This window comes from Fringilla coelebs (genome assembly GCF_963513975.1).
Source record: "Fringilla coelebs genome assembly, chromosome: 33".
NCBI classification, from domain to species: Eukaryota; Metazoa; Chordata; class Aves; order Passeriformes; family Fringillidae; genus Fringilla; species Fringilla coelebs.
The window spans coordinates 219,796-232,989 of NC_140059.1; the positions used below are offsets into that span (position 1 = coordinate 219,796).

The following is a 13,194-nucleotide window of genomic DNA, read 5'->3' on the forward strand; positions in this document are numbered from 1 at the left end:
CAACCCCCCCCAAATCTCAATGTTGCCCCCAAATCCCCTCCCCCACCCCGCGCCCCCCCTCACCTCTGCCCCTCCCCGCCCCCTCCCCCATCCTGGATCTCGGGGGGCACCACCGGGGGGGTCCCCCCGACTTCGGCCTGCGCCGGGGGGGGCTCGGGGGGCTGCAGCTTCCTCGCCTCCTCCTCCTCCTCCTGCCGCCGCCGCCGCTCCTTCTCCTCCAGCTGGGGGGGTCGGGGGGGTCAGGGACACCCCGGTGACAGGGGGGGGACACAGGGAGCCCATGGGGACACAGGGACCCTCAGCCCCCCCCCCCCACCACGCTGTGTCCCCTCGGGGTCACAGTGGCTCCAGTGTCCCCTCCCCATGTCCCTGGCACGTCCCCCATGTCCCCTCCCCCTCCCTGTGCCCCCCTACGTGCCCCCATCGCCCACTCCTCATTTCCCCCTCATTCCTCCCCACATCCCCCCCATGTCCCCCCAACCCCATTTTCCCCCTGTCCCACCATTTTCCCCATGGCCCCATGTCCCCCCTGTCCCCCCATTTCCCCCCGTCCCCCCGTGTCCCCTTGTCCCCATGTCCTCCCATGTCCCCATGTCCCCCCTGTCCCCCATTTTTCCCCTGTCCCCCCCGCCCCCCTGTCCCCCCCATGTCCCCCCCGTCCCCATGTCCCCCTGCCCCCCCTGTCCCCCCATTTTCCCCCCCCGTCCCCCCGTCCCCCCATGTCCCCCTGTCCCTCCATCCCTATTTTCCCCCCCTGTCCCCCCCGTGTCCCCCATGTCCCCCTGCCCCCCCGTCCCCCCATTTTCCCCCCCGTCCCCCTGTCCCCCTGTCCCCATGTCCCCATGTCCCCCCCGTCCCCCCCTCCCCCCGTGTCCCCCTGTCCCCATGTCCTCCCATGTCCCCACATCCCCCTCGTCCCCCCCTGTCCCCCTGTCCCCGTGTCCCCACCGTGGTGAGGCGGCTCAGGGCAGCGAATCTCTCCTCCCAGGCCGCCGCCGCCTTCTGGAAGCTCTGGTGCCGTTTGAGGAGGGTCTCGGCCTCGGCCAGGCTGGCGCCCAGCTCGGGGGCGCGGGCCAGGGGCTCCTGCTGGCCAGCCAGGCCTCGGCCGTGGCCGCGTCACGCCCGAACACCAGCACCTCCAGCACTGCGACATGGGGACAGTCACCACGGGGGGCACCGGGGGCGGGGACAGCCCAGAGCCACCCCGGAGCCACCCCGGCACTGGGACACGGGGACGGTCACCGGGGGGCAACGGGGGCAGGGACAGCCCAGAGCCACCGACAGCCACCCCTGAGCCACCCCTGAGCCAGCCCTGAGCCAGCCCTGGGCAATGAAAGGGGACAGGGGGCACAGGGACACCCCTGAGCCACCCCTGAGCCATCCCTGAGCCAGCCCTGAACACCAGCACCTCCAGCACTGGGACACGGGGACATGGGGTCACCGGGGGGCACCGGGGGTGGGGACACCCCGGAGCCACTCCGGAGCCACCCCTGAGCCAGCCCTGAACACCAGCACCTCCAGCACTGGGACACGGGGACGGTCACCGGGGGGCACCGGGGGCGGGGACACCCCGGAGCCACCGACAGCCACCCCAGAGCCACCCCTGAGCAATGAGAGGGGACACAGGGCACAGGGACACCCCGGAGCCACATCTGGGCCACCCCTGAGTGCTGAGAGGGGACACAGGGACATCCCACAGCCAGCCCTGAGCCACCCCTGAGCCACACCTGAGCCACACCTGAGCCACACCTGGGCAATGAGAGGGGACACAGGGACACCCCAAAGCCACCCCTGGGTGCTGAGAGGGGACAGAGGGCACAGGGACACCCCGGAGCCATCCCGCAGCCAGCCCTGGGCAATGAGAGGGGACACAGGGACACCCCAAAGCCACCCCTGAGCCACATCTGGGCCACCCTGGGGCAATGAGAGGGGACAGGGGGCACAGGGACACCCCAAAGCCACCGACAGCCACCCCGGAGCCACATCTGGGCCACCCCGGGGCAATGAGAGGGGACACAGGGCACAGGGACACCCCGAAGCCACCCCTGGGTGCTGAGAGGGGACACAGGGACACCCCTGAGCCACCCATGGGTGCTGAGAGGGGACACAGGGCACAGGGACACCCCTGTGCCACCTCTGTCCCCCCTTTGAGAGGGACACGGGCACAGGGACCCCTCGGTTCGCACCTTGTAGGGGGGGGGCAGCACCTGAGCCTGGCACAGGGGACACGAGGGGACACAGGGGACACGGAGGGGGACACGTGGGGCCACCCCAGTCCTCACCAGTCTGCAGCCACTCCAGCTTGTCCTGCCAGCGCTCGCCGATGTCCCTGCGGCGCTCCTGGAGCTCGGCCAGCTCCTGGGACAGCTGGGGGGACAGGGGACAGGGTGGGGACAAAGATGGGGACACGCTGACGGGCACAGGGACAGCCTGGGGACAGGATGGGGGCAAGGACACGGGGACAGCAATGGGGACATGAGGGGACATGGGATGGGGACAGAGATACAGGGATGGGGTTGAGACACAGGGACGAGCTTGGGGACAGGATGGGGACAAGGACACAGGGACAGCAATGGGGACATGAGGGGACATAGGATGGGGATGGTTATACAGGGATGGGCTTGGGACACAGGGATGAGCTTGGGGACAGGATGGGGACATGGGATGGGGACAGAGATACAGGGATGGGTTTGGGACACAGGGACAGCAATGGGGACACGGGATGGGGACAAGGACACAGGGACAGAGACACAGAGGTGGGACACAGGGACAGTGACGGGGACAGGATGGGGACACGCTGACGGGCACAGGGACGAGCTTGGGGACAGGATGGGGACAAGGACACAGGGACAGAGACACAGAGGTGGGACACAGGGACAGGGACACGAGGGGACATGGGATGGGGATGGACATACAGGGATGGGGTTGGGACACAGGGATGGGGTTGGGACACAGGGACAGCAATGGGGACAGGATGGGGACAAGGACACGGGGACAGAGACACAGAGGTGGGACGCAGGGACAGTGACGGGGACACCGGATGGGGACAGGATTCGAAAGAGGGATGTGGGGCTGGGGACTTGGGGACAGCGACAAGGGCGGAGAGGCGGGGATGAGGACGCGGCGGCGGCGGCGGGGTGACACCGGGGGGCCGGGGTGACAGCGGGGGGCCGGGGTGACACGGTGACAGGCGTGTCCCACCTTGTCGGCCTCGTGGTGGCCGCGCTGCAGCAGCGCGGTGGCCGCGGCCACGCAGGAGCCGAAGGAGCCCTCGCGCGCCTCCAGCTCCGCCCGCAGCCCCTGGTGCTGCTGGATCAGCAGCTCGGCCGCGGTGACATCCCTGCGGGGGACAGGGACACCGCGGGGTCACCAGGGGTCACCAGGGGTCACCGCGGGGTCACCAGGGGTCACCACGGGGTCAGCATGGGGTCAGCACAGGTCACGGCCCCGCGCTGGGGTCGCTACGGTGTCCCCGGCGTGTCCTTGAGATGTCCCCAGGGCTGTCCCCATGTATGTCCTCATGTCCCTGGGTGTCCCCCACGTGTCCCCATGTCCCCAGGGCTGCCCCCAAGTTCCTGTGTGTCCCCATGGCCCGGACTGTCCCATGCTCCTGTGTCCCCGCAGTGTCCCCAGAGTCACCGTATGTCTCCTTGTCCCCATGGTGTCCCCGTGTCCCTCCTGTCCCCACGGTGCCCTTGTGTCCCCATGGTGTCCCTGTGTCCCTCCTGTCCCTGCAGTGTCCCCGTGTCCCCCCTATCCTCATGGTGTCCCTGTGTCCCTCCTGTCCCCATGGTGTCCCTGTGTCCCTGTAGTGTAACCATGTCCCCCCCATCCTTATGGTGTCCCCGTGTCCCCCCCATCCCTGCAGTGTCCCCATGTCCCCGCAGTGTCCCCATGTCCCCCCATCCCTGCAGTGTCCCCATGTCCCCTGTCGCCTCAGTGTCCCCACGTCCCCGCGATGTCCCCGTGTCCCCATGTCCCCCCTGTCCCTGTGGTGTCCCTATGTCCCTGCGTCCCCCTGTCCCTGCAGTGTCCCTGTGTCCCCTGTATCCCAGCAGTGTCCCCATGTCCCTGCGGTGTCCCCATGTCCCTGCAGTGTCCCCGCGGTGTCCCTGTGTCCCCATGTCCCCCCTGTCCCCGTGGTGTCCCCATGTCCCCTGTATCCCTGCAGTGACCCCATGTCCCCATGTCCCTGCAGTGTCCCTGTGTCCCCCCTGTCCCCGCAGTGTCCCCACGATGTCCCCGTGTCCCCCTGTCCCTGCAGTGTCCCCATGTCCCCCATCGCCTCAGTGTCCCCCTGTATCCCTGCAGTGTCCCCATGTCCCCATGTCCCCCCTGTCCCCGTGGTGTCCCCATGTCCCCTGTATCCCTGCAGTGACCCCATGTCCCCATGTCCCTGCAGTGTCCCTGTGTCCCCCCTGTCCCCGCAGTGTCCCTGCAGTGTCCCTGCAGTGTCCCCATGTCCCCGCGATGTCCCCGTGTCCCCATGTCCCTCCTGTCCCCGCAGTGTCCCCCCTGTCCCCGCAGTGTCCCCGTGTCCCCTGTATCCCTGCAGTGTCCCTGTGTCCCCATGTCCCCCTGTCCCTGCAGTGTCCCCACAGTGTCCCCTTGTCCCCCTGTCCCCCCTGTCCCCCCTGTCCCCGCGGTGTCCCCGTGTCCCCCTGTCCCTGCAGTGTCCCTGCAGTGTCCCCATGTCCCCACGATGTCCCCGTGTCCCCGTGTCCCCCTGTCCCCCCTGTCCCCGCAGTGTCCCCGTGTCCCCTGTATCCCTCCAGTGTCCCCGTGTCCCCCTGTCCCCCCTGTCCCCGCGGTGTCCCCGTCGCACCTGGGCCGCTTGCGGGCCTGCAGCTGCAGCTGCACTCCGTCCATCCAGAGCCGGAGGTCGCGGGCGGCGCGGAGGAACCGGAATTGCTCCACGCTGTCCCCGAGCAGGCGGCGCCGGCGCTGGCAGCGCCCGCGGAGCTCGGCCCAGGCCGCGGCCACCGCGCCCTCCTGCGCCCGCAGCTCCTCCGCGCGCGGGCCCGCGTACGCCGCGGCCAGGCGGCCCGAGGCCTCCTGCACGGCCGACACCTGCGACAGGTGAGACAGGTGAGACAGGTGTGACAGGTGAGACAGGCGGCCCGCAGCCTCCTGCATGGCTGACACCTGCGACAGGTGAGACATGGGACAGGTGTGACAGGTGTGACAGGTGTGACAGGTGTGACAGGCGGCCCGAGGCCTCCTGCACGGCCGACACCTGCGACAGGTGAGACATGGGACAGGTGGGACAGGTGTGACAGGCGGCCCACGGCCTCCTGCACGGCCGACACCTGCGACAGGTGGGACAGGTGAGACAGGTGTGACAGGTGGCCCGCAGCCTCCTGCACGGCTGACACCTGCGACAGGTGTGACAGGTGTGACAGGTGTGACAGGCGGCCTGAGGCCTCCTGCACGGCCGACACCTGCGACAGGTGAGAATGGGACAGGTGGGACAGGTGTGACAGCCTGCCCGAGGCCTCCTGCACGGCCGACACCTGCGACAGGTGGGACATGGGACAGGTGTGACAGGTGTGACAGGCGGCCCGCGGCCTCCTGCACGGCCGACACCTGCGACAGGTGAGACATGGGACAGGTGGGACAGGTGTGACAGGCGGCCCGCGGCCTCCTGGACAGCTGTCACCTGGGGACAGGTGGAACATGGTACAGGTGACATATCCCACTCACAGCCACCTCCTGCACTGCAGCATGTCCCTCACCTGCCCCTTACCTATTCCTGTCCCCTCCCCGTCCCCTCACCTGTCCCCGCCGCCCTCACCTGCGCGCTCAGCGCCTGCACGTCGTGCTCGAAGGCGCGGTGCTGCCTCTCGAGCCGCTCGGCGCCGCGCAGGTCCCGGCCGAGCTCCTCGGGCACCTGGCGGGCCTTGGCGCGGAGCTGCTCCAGCACCTGGCGGGCGTCGCGGCGGAAGCGCTGCAGGTCGTGCGCGGCCGCCAGCTCCTGCGCCCGCGTGGCCACCAGCTCCAGCAGCTCGGCCCAGGCCTCGTTGAGCCCCGCCTGCCACTGCGCCACCGCCGCCCGCTCCGGGTGGCCCCCGGCGATCAGCGCCGCCGCCGCCGCGTTGGCCGCGTCCACCCGCTCCTGGCCCAGCCCGCCCGTGTCCCGGGAGAACTCGCGGAATTTGTCCCGGAGAAGCTGAGGGGACATGGCGCGGTCAGGGGGTAGCGGACAGGGGGACGGGGACAGGGGACAGGGGTTAGAGGGACAGGGGGACAGGGGGACAGGGGGACAGGGGTTAGAGGGACACGGGACAGGGGTTAGAGGGACACAGGACAGGGGGACACGGGACAGGGGAACATGGGACAGGGGGTCAGGGGGACACAGGACAGGGGTTAGAGGGACACGGGACAGGGGACAGGGAACAAAGGGAGGGGGGGACATGGGACAGGGGTTAGAGGGACAGAGGACAGGGGACAGGGGACAGGGGGACACGGAACAGGGGTTAGAGGGACACAGGACACAGGACAGGGAACGGGGACACAGGACAGGGGTTAGAGGGACACAGGACACAGGACAGGGGTTAGAGGGACAGAGGACACAGGAAAGGGAGACACGGGACAGGGGTTAGAAGGACACAGGACACAGGACAGGGGGACAGGGGGACACAGGACAGGGGACAGGGGGACAGGGGGACACGGGACAGCAGTCAGGGGATGTGGGGGACAGGGGGACATGGGACAGGGGTTAGAGGGACACAGGACAGGGGACAGGGGGACAGAGGGGTCAGGGGGACAGAGGGGTCAGGGGGACAGAGGGGTCAGGGGGACAAGGGACAGGGGGACAAGGGACACGAGATAGGCATCAGGGGACAGGGGGACAGGGGACAGGAGGTCAGGGGGACACAGGACAGGGGTCAGGGGATGTGGGGAACAGGGGTCACAGGGCATGGGACAGGGGTCAAGGGGACACGGAGACAGGGGACAGATGGACAGGGGACAGGGGTCAGTGCCACAACACCCACGTCCCCCGTGTCCCCTCAGTGTCCCCTCTGTCCCCTCACCGTGACGTGCTCGAAGTCCTGCCCCAGCTCCCGGGACGCCGCCACCACCTCTCGCTCGGCGATCCACTGCTCCAGGTCATCGAGGTCGCGGCGCAGCTGGCACAGCCGGTGGTGGCCCTGCAGGGTGGCCCTGCGCTCCCCGGCCAGGTGACACAGCCCCGCGTGCAGGCGCTGCAGCTGCGCCGCGCGGGCACGGAGCCGCTCGCTGCGGGGACAGGGACAGCCGGGTCACCGGGGGTGGCAGTGTCACCGGGGGATGGCAGTGTCACTGGGGGATGGCAGTGACACCAGGGACAGGGACAGCCGCGTCACCGGGGGGTGGCAGTGTCACCGGGGGATGGCAGTGTCACCGGGGACAGGGACAGCCGCGTCACCGGGGGTGGCAGTGTCATCGGGGGACAGCCGGGTCACCGGGGGATGGCAGTGTCACCGGGGGGGTGGCAGTGTCAGCAGGGACAGGGACAGCCGGGTCACCGGGGGGATGGCAGTGACACCAGGGACAGGGGACAGCCGCGTCACCGGGGGTGGCAGTGTCACCGGGGACAGGGGACAGCCGGGTCACCGGGGACAGCCGGGTCACCGGGGGGTGGCAGTGACACCGGGGGGGTGGCAGTGTCAGCAGGGACAGGGACAGCCGGGTCACCGGGGGTGGCAGTGTCACCGGGGGATGGCAGTGTCACCGGGGGACAGCCGGGTCACCAGGGGGATGGCAGTGTCACTGGGGGATGGCAGTGTCACCAGGGACAGGGGACAGCAGTGACACCGGGGGGATGGCAGTGTCACCAGGGACACGGGACAGCCAGGTCACCAGGGACAGGGGACAGCCGGGTCACCGGGGGGATGGCAGTGGCACCAGGGGAATGGCAATGTCACTGGGGGGATGGCAGTGTCACCGGGGGGATGGCAGTGTCAGCAGGGACAGGGGACAGCAGGGTCACCGGGGGACAGCCGGGTCACCGGGGGGATGGCAGTGACACCAGGGGATGGCAGTGTCACCGGGGGGACAGGGGACAGCCGGGTCACCGGGGGGTGGCAGTGTCACCGGGGGACAGCCAGGTCACCGGGGGGATGGCAGTGACACCAGGGGACAGCCGGGTCACCGGGGACAGGGGACAGCCAGGTCACCGGGGGGATGGCAGTGGCACCAGGGGATGGCAGTGTCACCGGGGGGCAGCAGTGTCACCGTGGGGATGGCAGTGACACCAGGGGAATGGCAATGTCACCGGGGGGATGGCAGTGTCAGCAGGGACAGGGGACAGCCGGGTCACCAGGGACAGGGGACAGCCGGGTCACCGGGGGGATAGCAGTGACACCGGGGGATGGCACTGTCACTGGGGGATGGCAGTGTCACCGGGGGGTGGCAGTGTTACCGGGGGGTGGCAGTGTTACCGGGGGACAGCCGGATCACCGGGGGGATGGCAGTGTCACCAGGGGGACAGCAGTGTCCCCAGCGTGTCCCCAGGGTGTCCCCAGCGTGTCCCAGGGTGTCCCCATCATGTCCCAGGGTGTCCCCAGGGTGTCCCCAGAGTGTCCCCAGGCTGTCCCCAGGGTGTCCCCAGGGTGTCCCCAGCGTGTCCCCAGCGTGTCCCAAGGTGTCCCCAGGGTGTCCCCAGGATGTCCCCGGGTGTCCCAGGGTATCCCCAGGGTGTCCCCAGGGTGTCCCACGGTGTCCCCAGGGCGTCCCCAGGGTGTCCCAGGGTGTCCCCAGGGCGTCCCCAGGGTGTCCCCAGAGTGTCCCAGGGTGTCCCAGTGTGTCCCCAGGGCATCCCCAGGGTGTCCCCAGGGTGTCCCCAGTGTGTGCCCAGGGCGTCCCCGGGTGTCCCCGGCGTGTCCCCAGCGTGTCCCCAGCATGTCCCCAGGTTGTCCCCTGGGTGTCCCCGGGGCATCCCCAGCGTGTCCCCAAGGTGTCCCAGGGTGTCCCCAGGGTGTCCCAGGGTGTCCCCAGGGTGTCCCCAGGGTGTCCCCAGGGTGTCCCTAGGGTGTCCCTAGGGTGTCCCCAGGGTGTCCCAGGGTGTCCCCAGCGTGTCCCAGGGTGTCCCCAGCGTGTCCCCAGCGTGTCCCCAGGGTGTCCCAGGGTGTCCCCAGGGTGTCCCCAGTGTCCCCACCCGTCGGGGTGGCCGCTGGCCGCCATTCCCCGGCCCTGCTCCGCCAGCAGCTCCACGGCGCCGCCGTAGTCGCGCAGCTCCTGCTCCAGCCCCAGGTGCCGGCTCAGCATGGCCTGGGCGCCCGGCTCGTCCTGGGGACACCGCGGGGCTGTCACCACCCCCAGAGGGTCCTTCGGGTGCCCCTCACCCCTGCGGGCCACGCACTGAGCCTGCAGACCCCCCTGAGCCCCCAAAAATCCTCCCTGACCCCCCAAATCCCCCCTGACCCTCCATGACCCCCCCAAAAATCCTCCCTGACCCTCCCTGACCCCCAGAGATCCCTTCTAGACCCCCCAGACCCCCCAAACCCTTCCCAATTCCCCTGAACCCATCACAGACCCCCCCATACATCCTCCAGACACCTCATAGACCCCTCCCAAAACCCCATAAACCCTTCCCAGACCCCCCAACTCCCCCCCAAACCCTCCCCAACCCCCCTGAACCCACCACAGACCCCCCCATGGACCCCCCCAAACCCCCCTAAACCCTTCCCAACCCCCCTGAACCCACCACAGACCCCCCCCAGACCCCCCAAAAACCCCATAAACCCTTCCCAGACCCCCCCCACACACCCCAAACCCTCCCCAATCCCCCTGAACCCACCACAGCCCCCCCCTAGCCCCCCCAAACCCCCCCTAAACCCTTCCCAACCCCCCTGAACCCACCACAGACACCCCATTGACACCCCCAGACCCCCCAAAAACCCCATAAACCCTTCCCAATCCCCCCATAGACCCCCCCAGACCCCTCCAAACCCCCCTAGACTCCCCAAAAACCCCATAAACCCTTCCCAATCCCCCCATAGACCCCCCCAGACCCTCCAAACCCCCCCAGAGACCCCCCCAGACCCTCCATAGACCCCCCCAGACCCCCCCTAAACCCTTCCCAACCCCCCTGAACCCACCACAGACCCCCCCATAAACCCCCCCAAACCCCCCCTAAACCCTTCCCAACCCCCCTGAACCCACCACAGACACCCCATTGACACCCCCAGACCCCCCCAAAACCCCATAAACCCTTCCCAATCCCCCCATAGACCCCCCCAGACCCCTCCAAACCCCCCCATAGACCCCCCCAGACCCCTCCAAACCCCCCCCAGACCCTCCACACCCCCCTTAACCCCCTCCCCACACCCCCCCCGCCCCCCTCTCCCATTCCCAGCCCCTCCCCACCCCCTCCCCCCCCAAAGCGGGGGTGACCCCGCTGTCCCCCGGCTCGGGGGGGGGTTGTCCCCTCCCTGTCCCCACCTTGGCCTTGTCCTGGGCCAGGATGTGCAGCTCCCTCTCGCCCAGCCAAGCCTCGGCGGCCGCGGCGTCGCGCAGGAAGCGCTGGGCGGCCAGGGCGGCCTCCAGGCGCCTCTGCCTGCGCCCCGCCTGCGCCCGCAGCTCCCGCCAGGCCTCCCGCAGCAACGCCACCCCCTCGGGGACACCCCCGGGGACACCCCCGGCCGCCCCCGAGCCGGGGAGCCCCGAGCCGGGCACCCCCGAGCCGGGGACCCCCCGCTCCAGCAGCTCCGACACGCGGCGCTCGCGGCCCTGCAGCTCCTTCTGCAGGGTCTGCGGGGAAATTGGGGGGTTTGGGGGGGTTATAGGGGAATTGGGGGTCTAGGGGGGAAATTGGGGGGTCTGGAGGGGTTTATGGGGGAAATTGGGGGGTTTGGGGGGGTTATGGGGGAATTGGGGGGTCTGGGAGGGAGATTGGGGGGTTTGGGGGGGTTTATGGGGGAATTGGGGGGTCTGGGAGGGGGTTATGGGGGAATTGGGGGGTCTGGGAGGGGGTTATGGGGGAATTGGGGGGTCTGGGAGGGAGATTGGGGGGTCTGGGAGGGGGTTATGGGGGAAATTGGGGGGTCTAGGGGGGAAATTAGGGGGGTATAGGGGGGGTTATGGGGGAATTGGGGGGTCTGGGAGGGGGTTATGGGGGGTCTGGGGGGGTTTATGAGGGGGAATTGGGGGGTCTGGGGGGGAGATTGGGGGGTCTGGGGGGGTTTATGGGGGAAATTGGGGGGTCTGGAGGGGTTATGAGGGAAATTGGGGGGTCTGGAGGGGTTTATGGGGGAAATTGGGGGGTCTAGAGGGGTTTATGGGGGAAATTGGGGGGTCTAGGGGGGAAATTTGGGGGTCTGGGGGGGAAATTGGGGTGTCTGGAAGGGGGTTATGGGGGTCATGGGGTGTCTAGGGTGGAAATTAGGGGGTCTGGGGGGTTATGAAGGAAATTGGGGGGTCTGGGGGGGTTTATGGGGGAAACTGGGGGGTCTGGGAGGTCTGTGGGGGTCACGGAATGAGTCCTGGGGAGTGACAGGGGACAGAGGGGGACACCTGGGGACGCTGTGACACACCTCGTTCTTCTGGAGCAGCAGCTGCACCGAGGGCAGGTCCTTGCCGTGGTCCGTGGACGTGGCCAGGGCCTGGCGCTCCTGCACCCAGAGCTGGGGACATCGGGGACATGGGGGACATGGGGGTCAGTGGGGACATCAGGGACATTGGGGACATTGGGGACATCAGGGACATTGGGGACATGGGGGTCAGTGGGGACATTGGGGACATCAGGGACATCGGGGACATTGGGGACATGGGGGTCAGTGGGGACATGGGGACATCAGGGACATTGGGGACATTGGGGACATCAGGGACATTGGGGACATGGGGGTCAGTGGGGACATCAGGGACATTGGGGACATTGGGGACATCAGGGACATTGGGGACATGGGGGTCAGTGGGGACATTGGGGACATCAGGGACATCGGGGACATTGGGGACATGGGGGTCAGTGGGGACATTGGGGACATGGAGGACATCGGGGACATTGGGGATGTGGGGGTCAGTGGGGACATGGGGGGACATTGGGGACATTGGGGGCATTGGGGACATGGGGGTCAGTGGGCGACATTGGGGACACTGGGGTCACTGGGGACATTGGGACATCAGGGACATTGGGGTCACTGGAGGTCCCTGGAGGTCATTGGGGTCACTGGGGACATGGGGACATTGGGGACATCGGGGGTCACTGGGGACATGGGGACACTGGGGTCACTGGAGGCCATTGGGGGTCACAGGGGTTTGGGGACACTTTGGGGACAGGGCTGGGGGGAACTCAGGGTCTGGGGGTCAGGAACAGCCAAGGGTGGTGGGGTCGAATTTGGGGTTCAGAGATTTGGGCTCCGGGATTCGGGATCAGGAATGGGGTGGGGGGGTCAGAGACTCGGGGTCAGGATTGGGGGGGGGTCGCACCCGGGGGACCCCAGGGCTCAGTGCCACCCCCCCCCCCCCCACTCACGAGCTCGTCCTCCAGGTCCCTCCGGAACTGGTGGAGCTCCCTGGCGGCCGCCAGGCTCCGGCCGCGCTCCCGCAGCGGCTCCCGCAGCTCCCGGAACTGCTGCTCCAGCTCCCGCACCTGCTCCTGCACCCCCGCGCTCCGGGGGTGCCCCGGGCTGAGCCCCCCGGCCTGCGCCCGCAGCGCCCCCACCTCCTGCTCCCGCAGCGCCGCCTGCGTCTCCAGCAGCTGCGGGGCATGAGGGGGTCAGCGACCCCCGGGGGACACCCCCAAAATCCGCACCCCAAAACCTGCACCCCAAAATCCGCACCCCAAAACCTCAACCCTAAAACCTGACCCCTAAAACCCGCGGCTAAAAGTTGCATCAGACATGCACCCCCAAAACCTGCACCCCAAAACCTGAACCCTAAAACCTGCATCAGACCTGCACCCCAAAATCTGCACCCCAAAACCTGAACCCTAAAACCCGCAGCCAAAACCTGCATCACACCTGCACCCCCAAATCTGCATCCCAAAACCTGTGCCCAAAAACCTGAACCCCACAACCTGAACCCAAATCCTGCATCACAAACCTTCACACCCCAAAATCCGCACTCTAAACCTTCACCCCAAAACCTTCACACCCCAAAATCCACACCCAAAACCTTCACCCCAAAACATTCACACCCCAAAATCCGCACCCTAAACCTTTACCCCAAAACCTGCTTACCCAAACCCGCATCCCAAACCCAGCCAAAACCCAC

At 68.2% G+C, this 13,194-nt stretch overlaps 2 protein-coding genes across 2 annotated transcripts in view; both read right to left on the reverse strand.

The window, feature by feature from the left end:
• LOC311164517 (neurexin-2-like) overlaps positions 1-13,194 on the reverse strand; it is a gene marked incomplete at both ends in the record, with an annotated part of 201,582 nt that overhangs the window by 46,194 nt on the left and 142,194 nt on the right.
• Positions 1-13,194, reverse strand: part of LOC311164512 (spectrin beta chain, non-erythrocytic 2-like) — a gene marked incomplete at both ends in the record, with an annotated part of 41,330 nt that overhangs the window by 4,600 nt on the left and 23,536 nt on the right. The window contains 13 exon segments of the mRNA XM_084224002.1: positions 949-1,088; positions 1,091-1,144; positions 2,283-2,367; positions 3,202-3,340; positions 4,826-5,070; positions 5,162-5,236; positions 5,289-5,513; positions 5,795-6,169; positions 7,035-7,239; positions 9,140-9,348; positions 10,426-10,734; positions 11,517-11,606; positions 12,455-12,679. Coding sequence (XP_084080128.1) covers positions 949-1,088; positions 1,091-1,144; positions 2,283-2,367; positions 3,202-3,340; positions 4,826-5,070; positions 5,162-5,236; positions 5,289-5,513; positions 5,795-6,169; positions 7,035-7,239; positions 9,140-9,348; positions 10,426-10,734; positions 11,517-11,606; positions 12,455-12,679 — 2,376 coding nt within the window.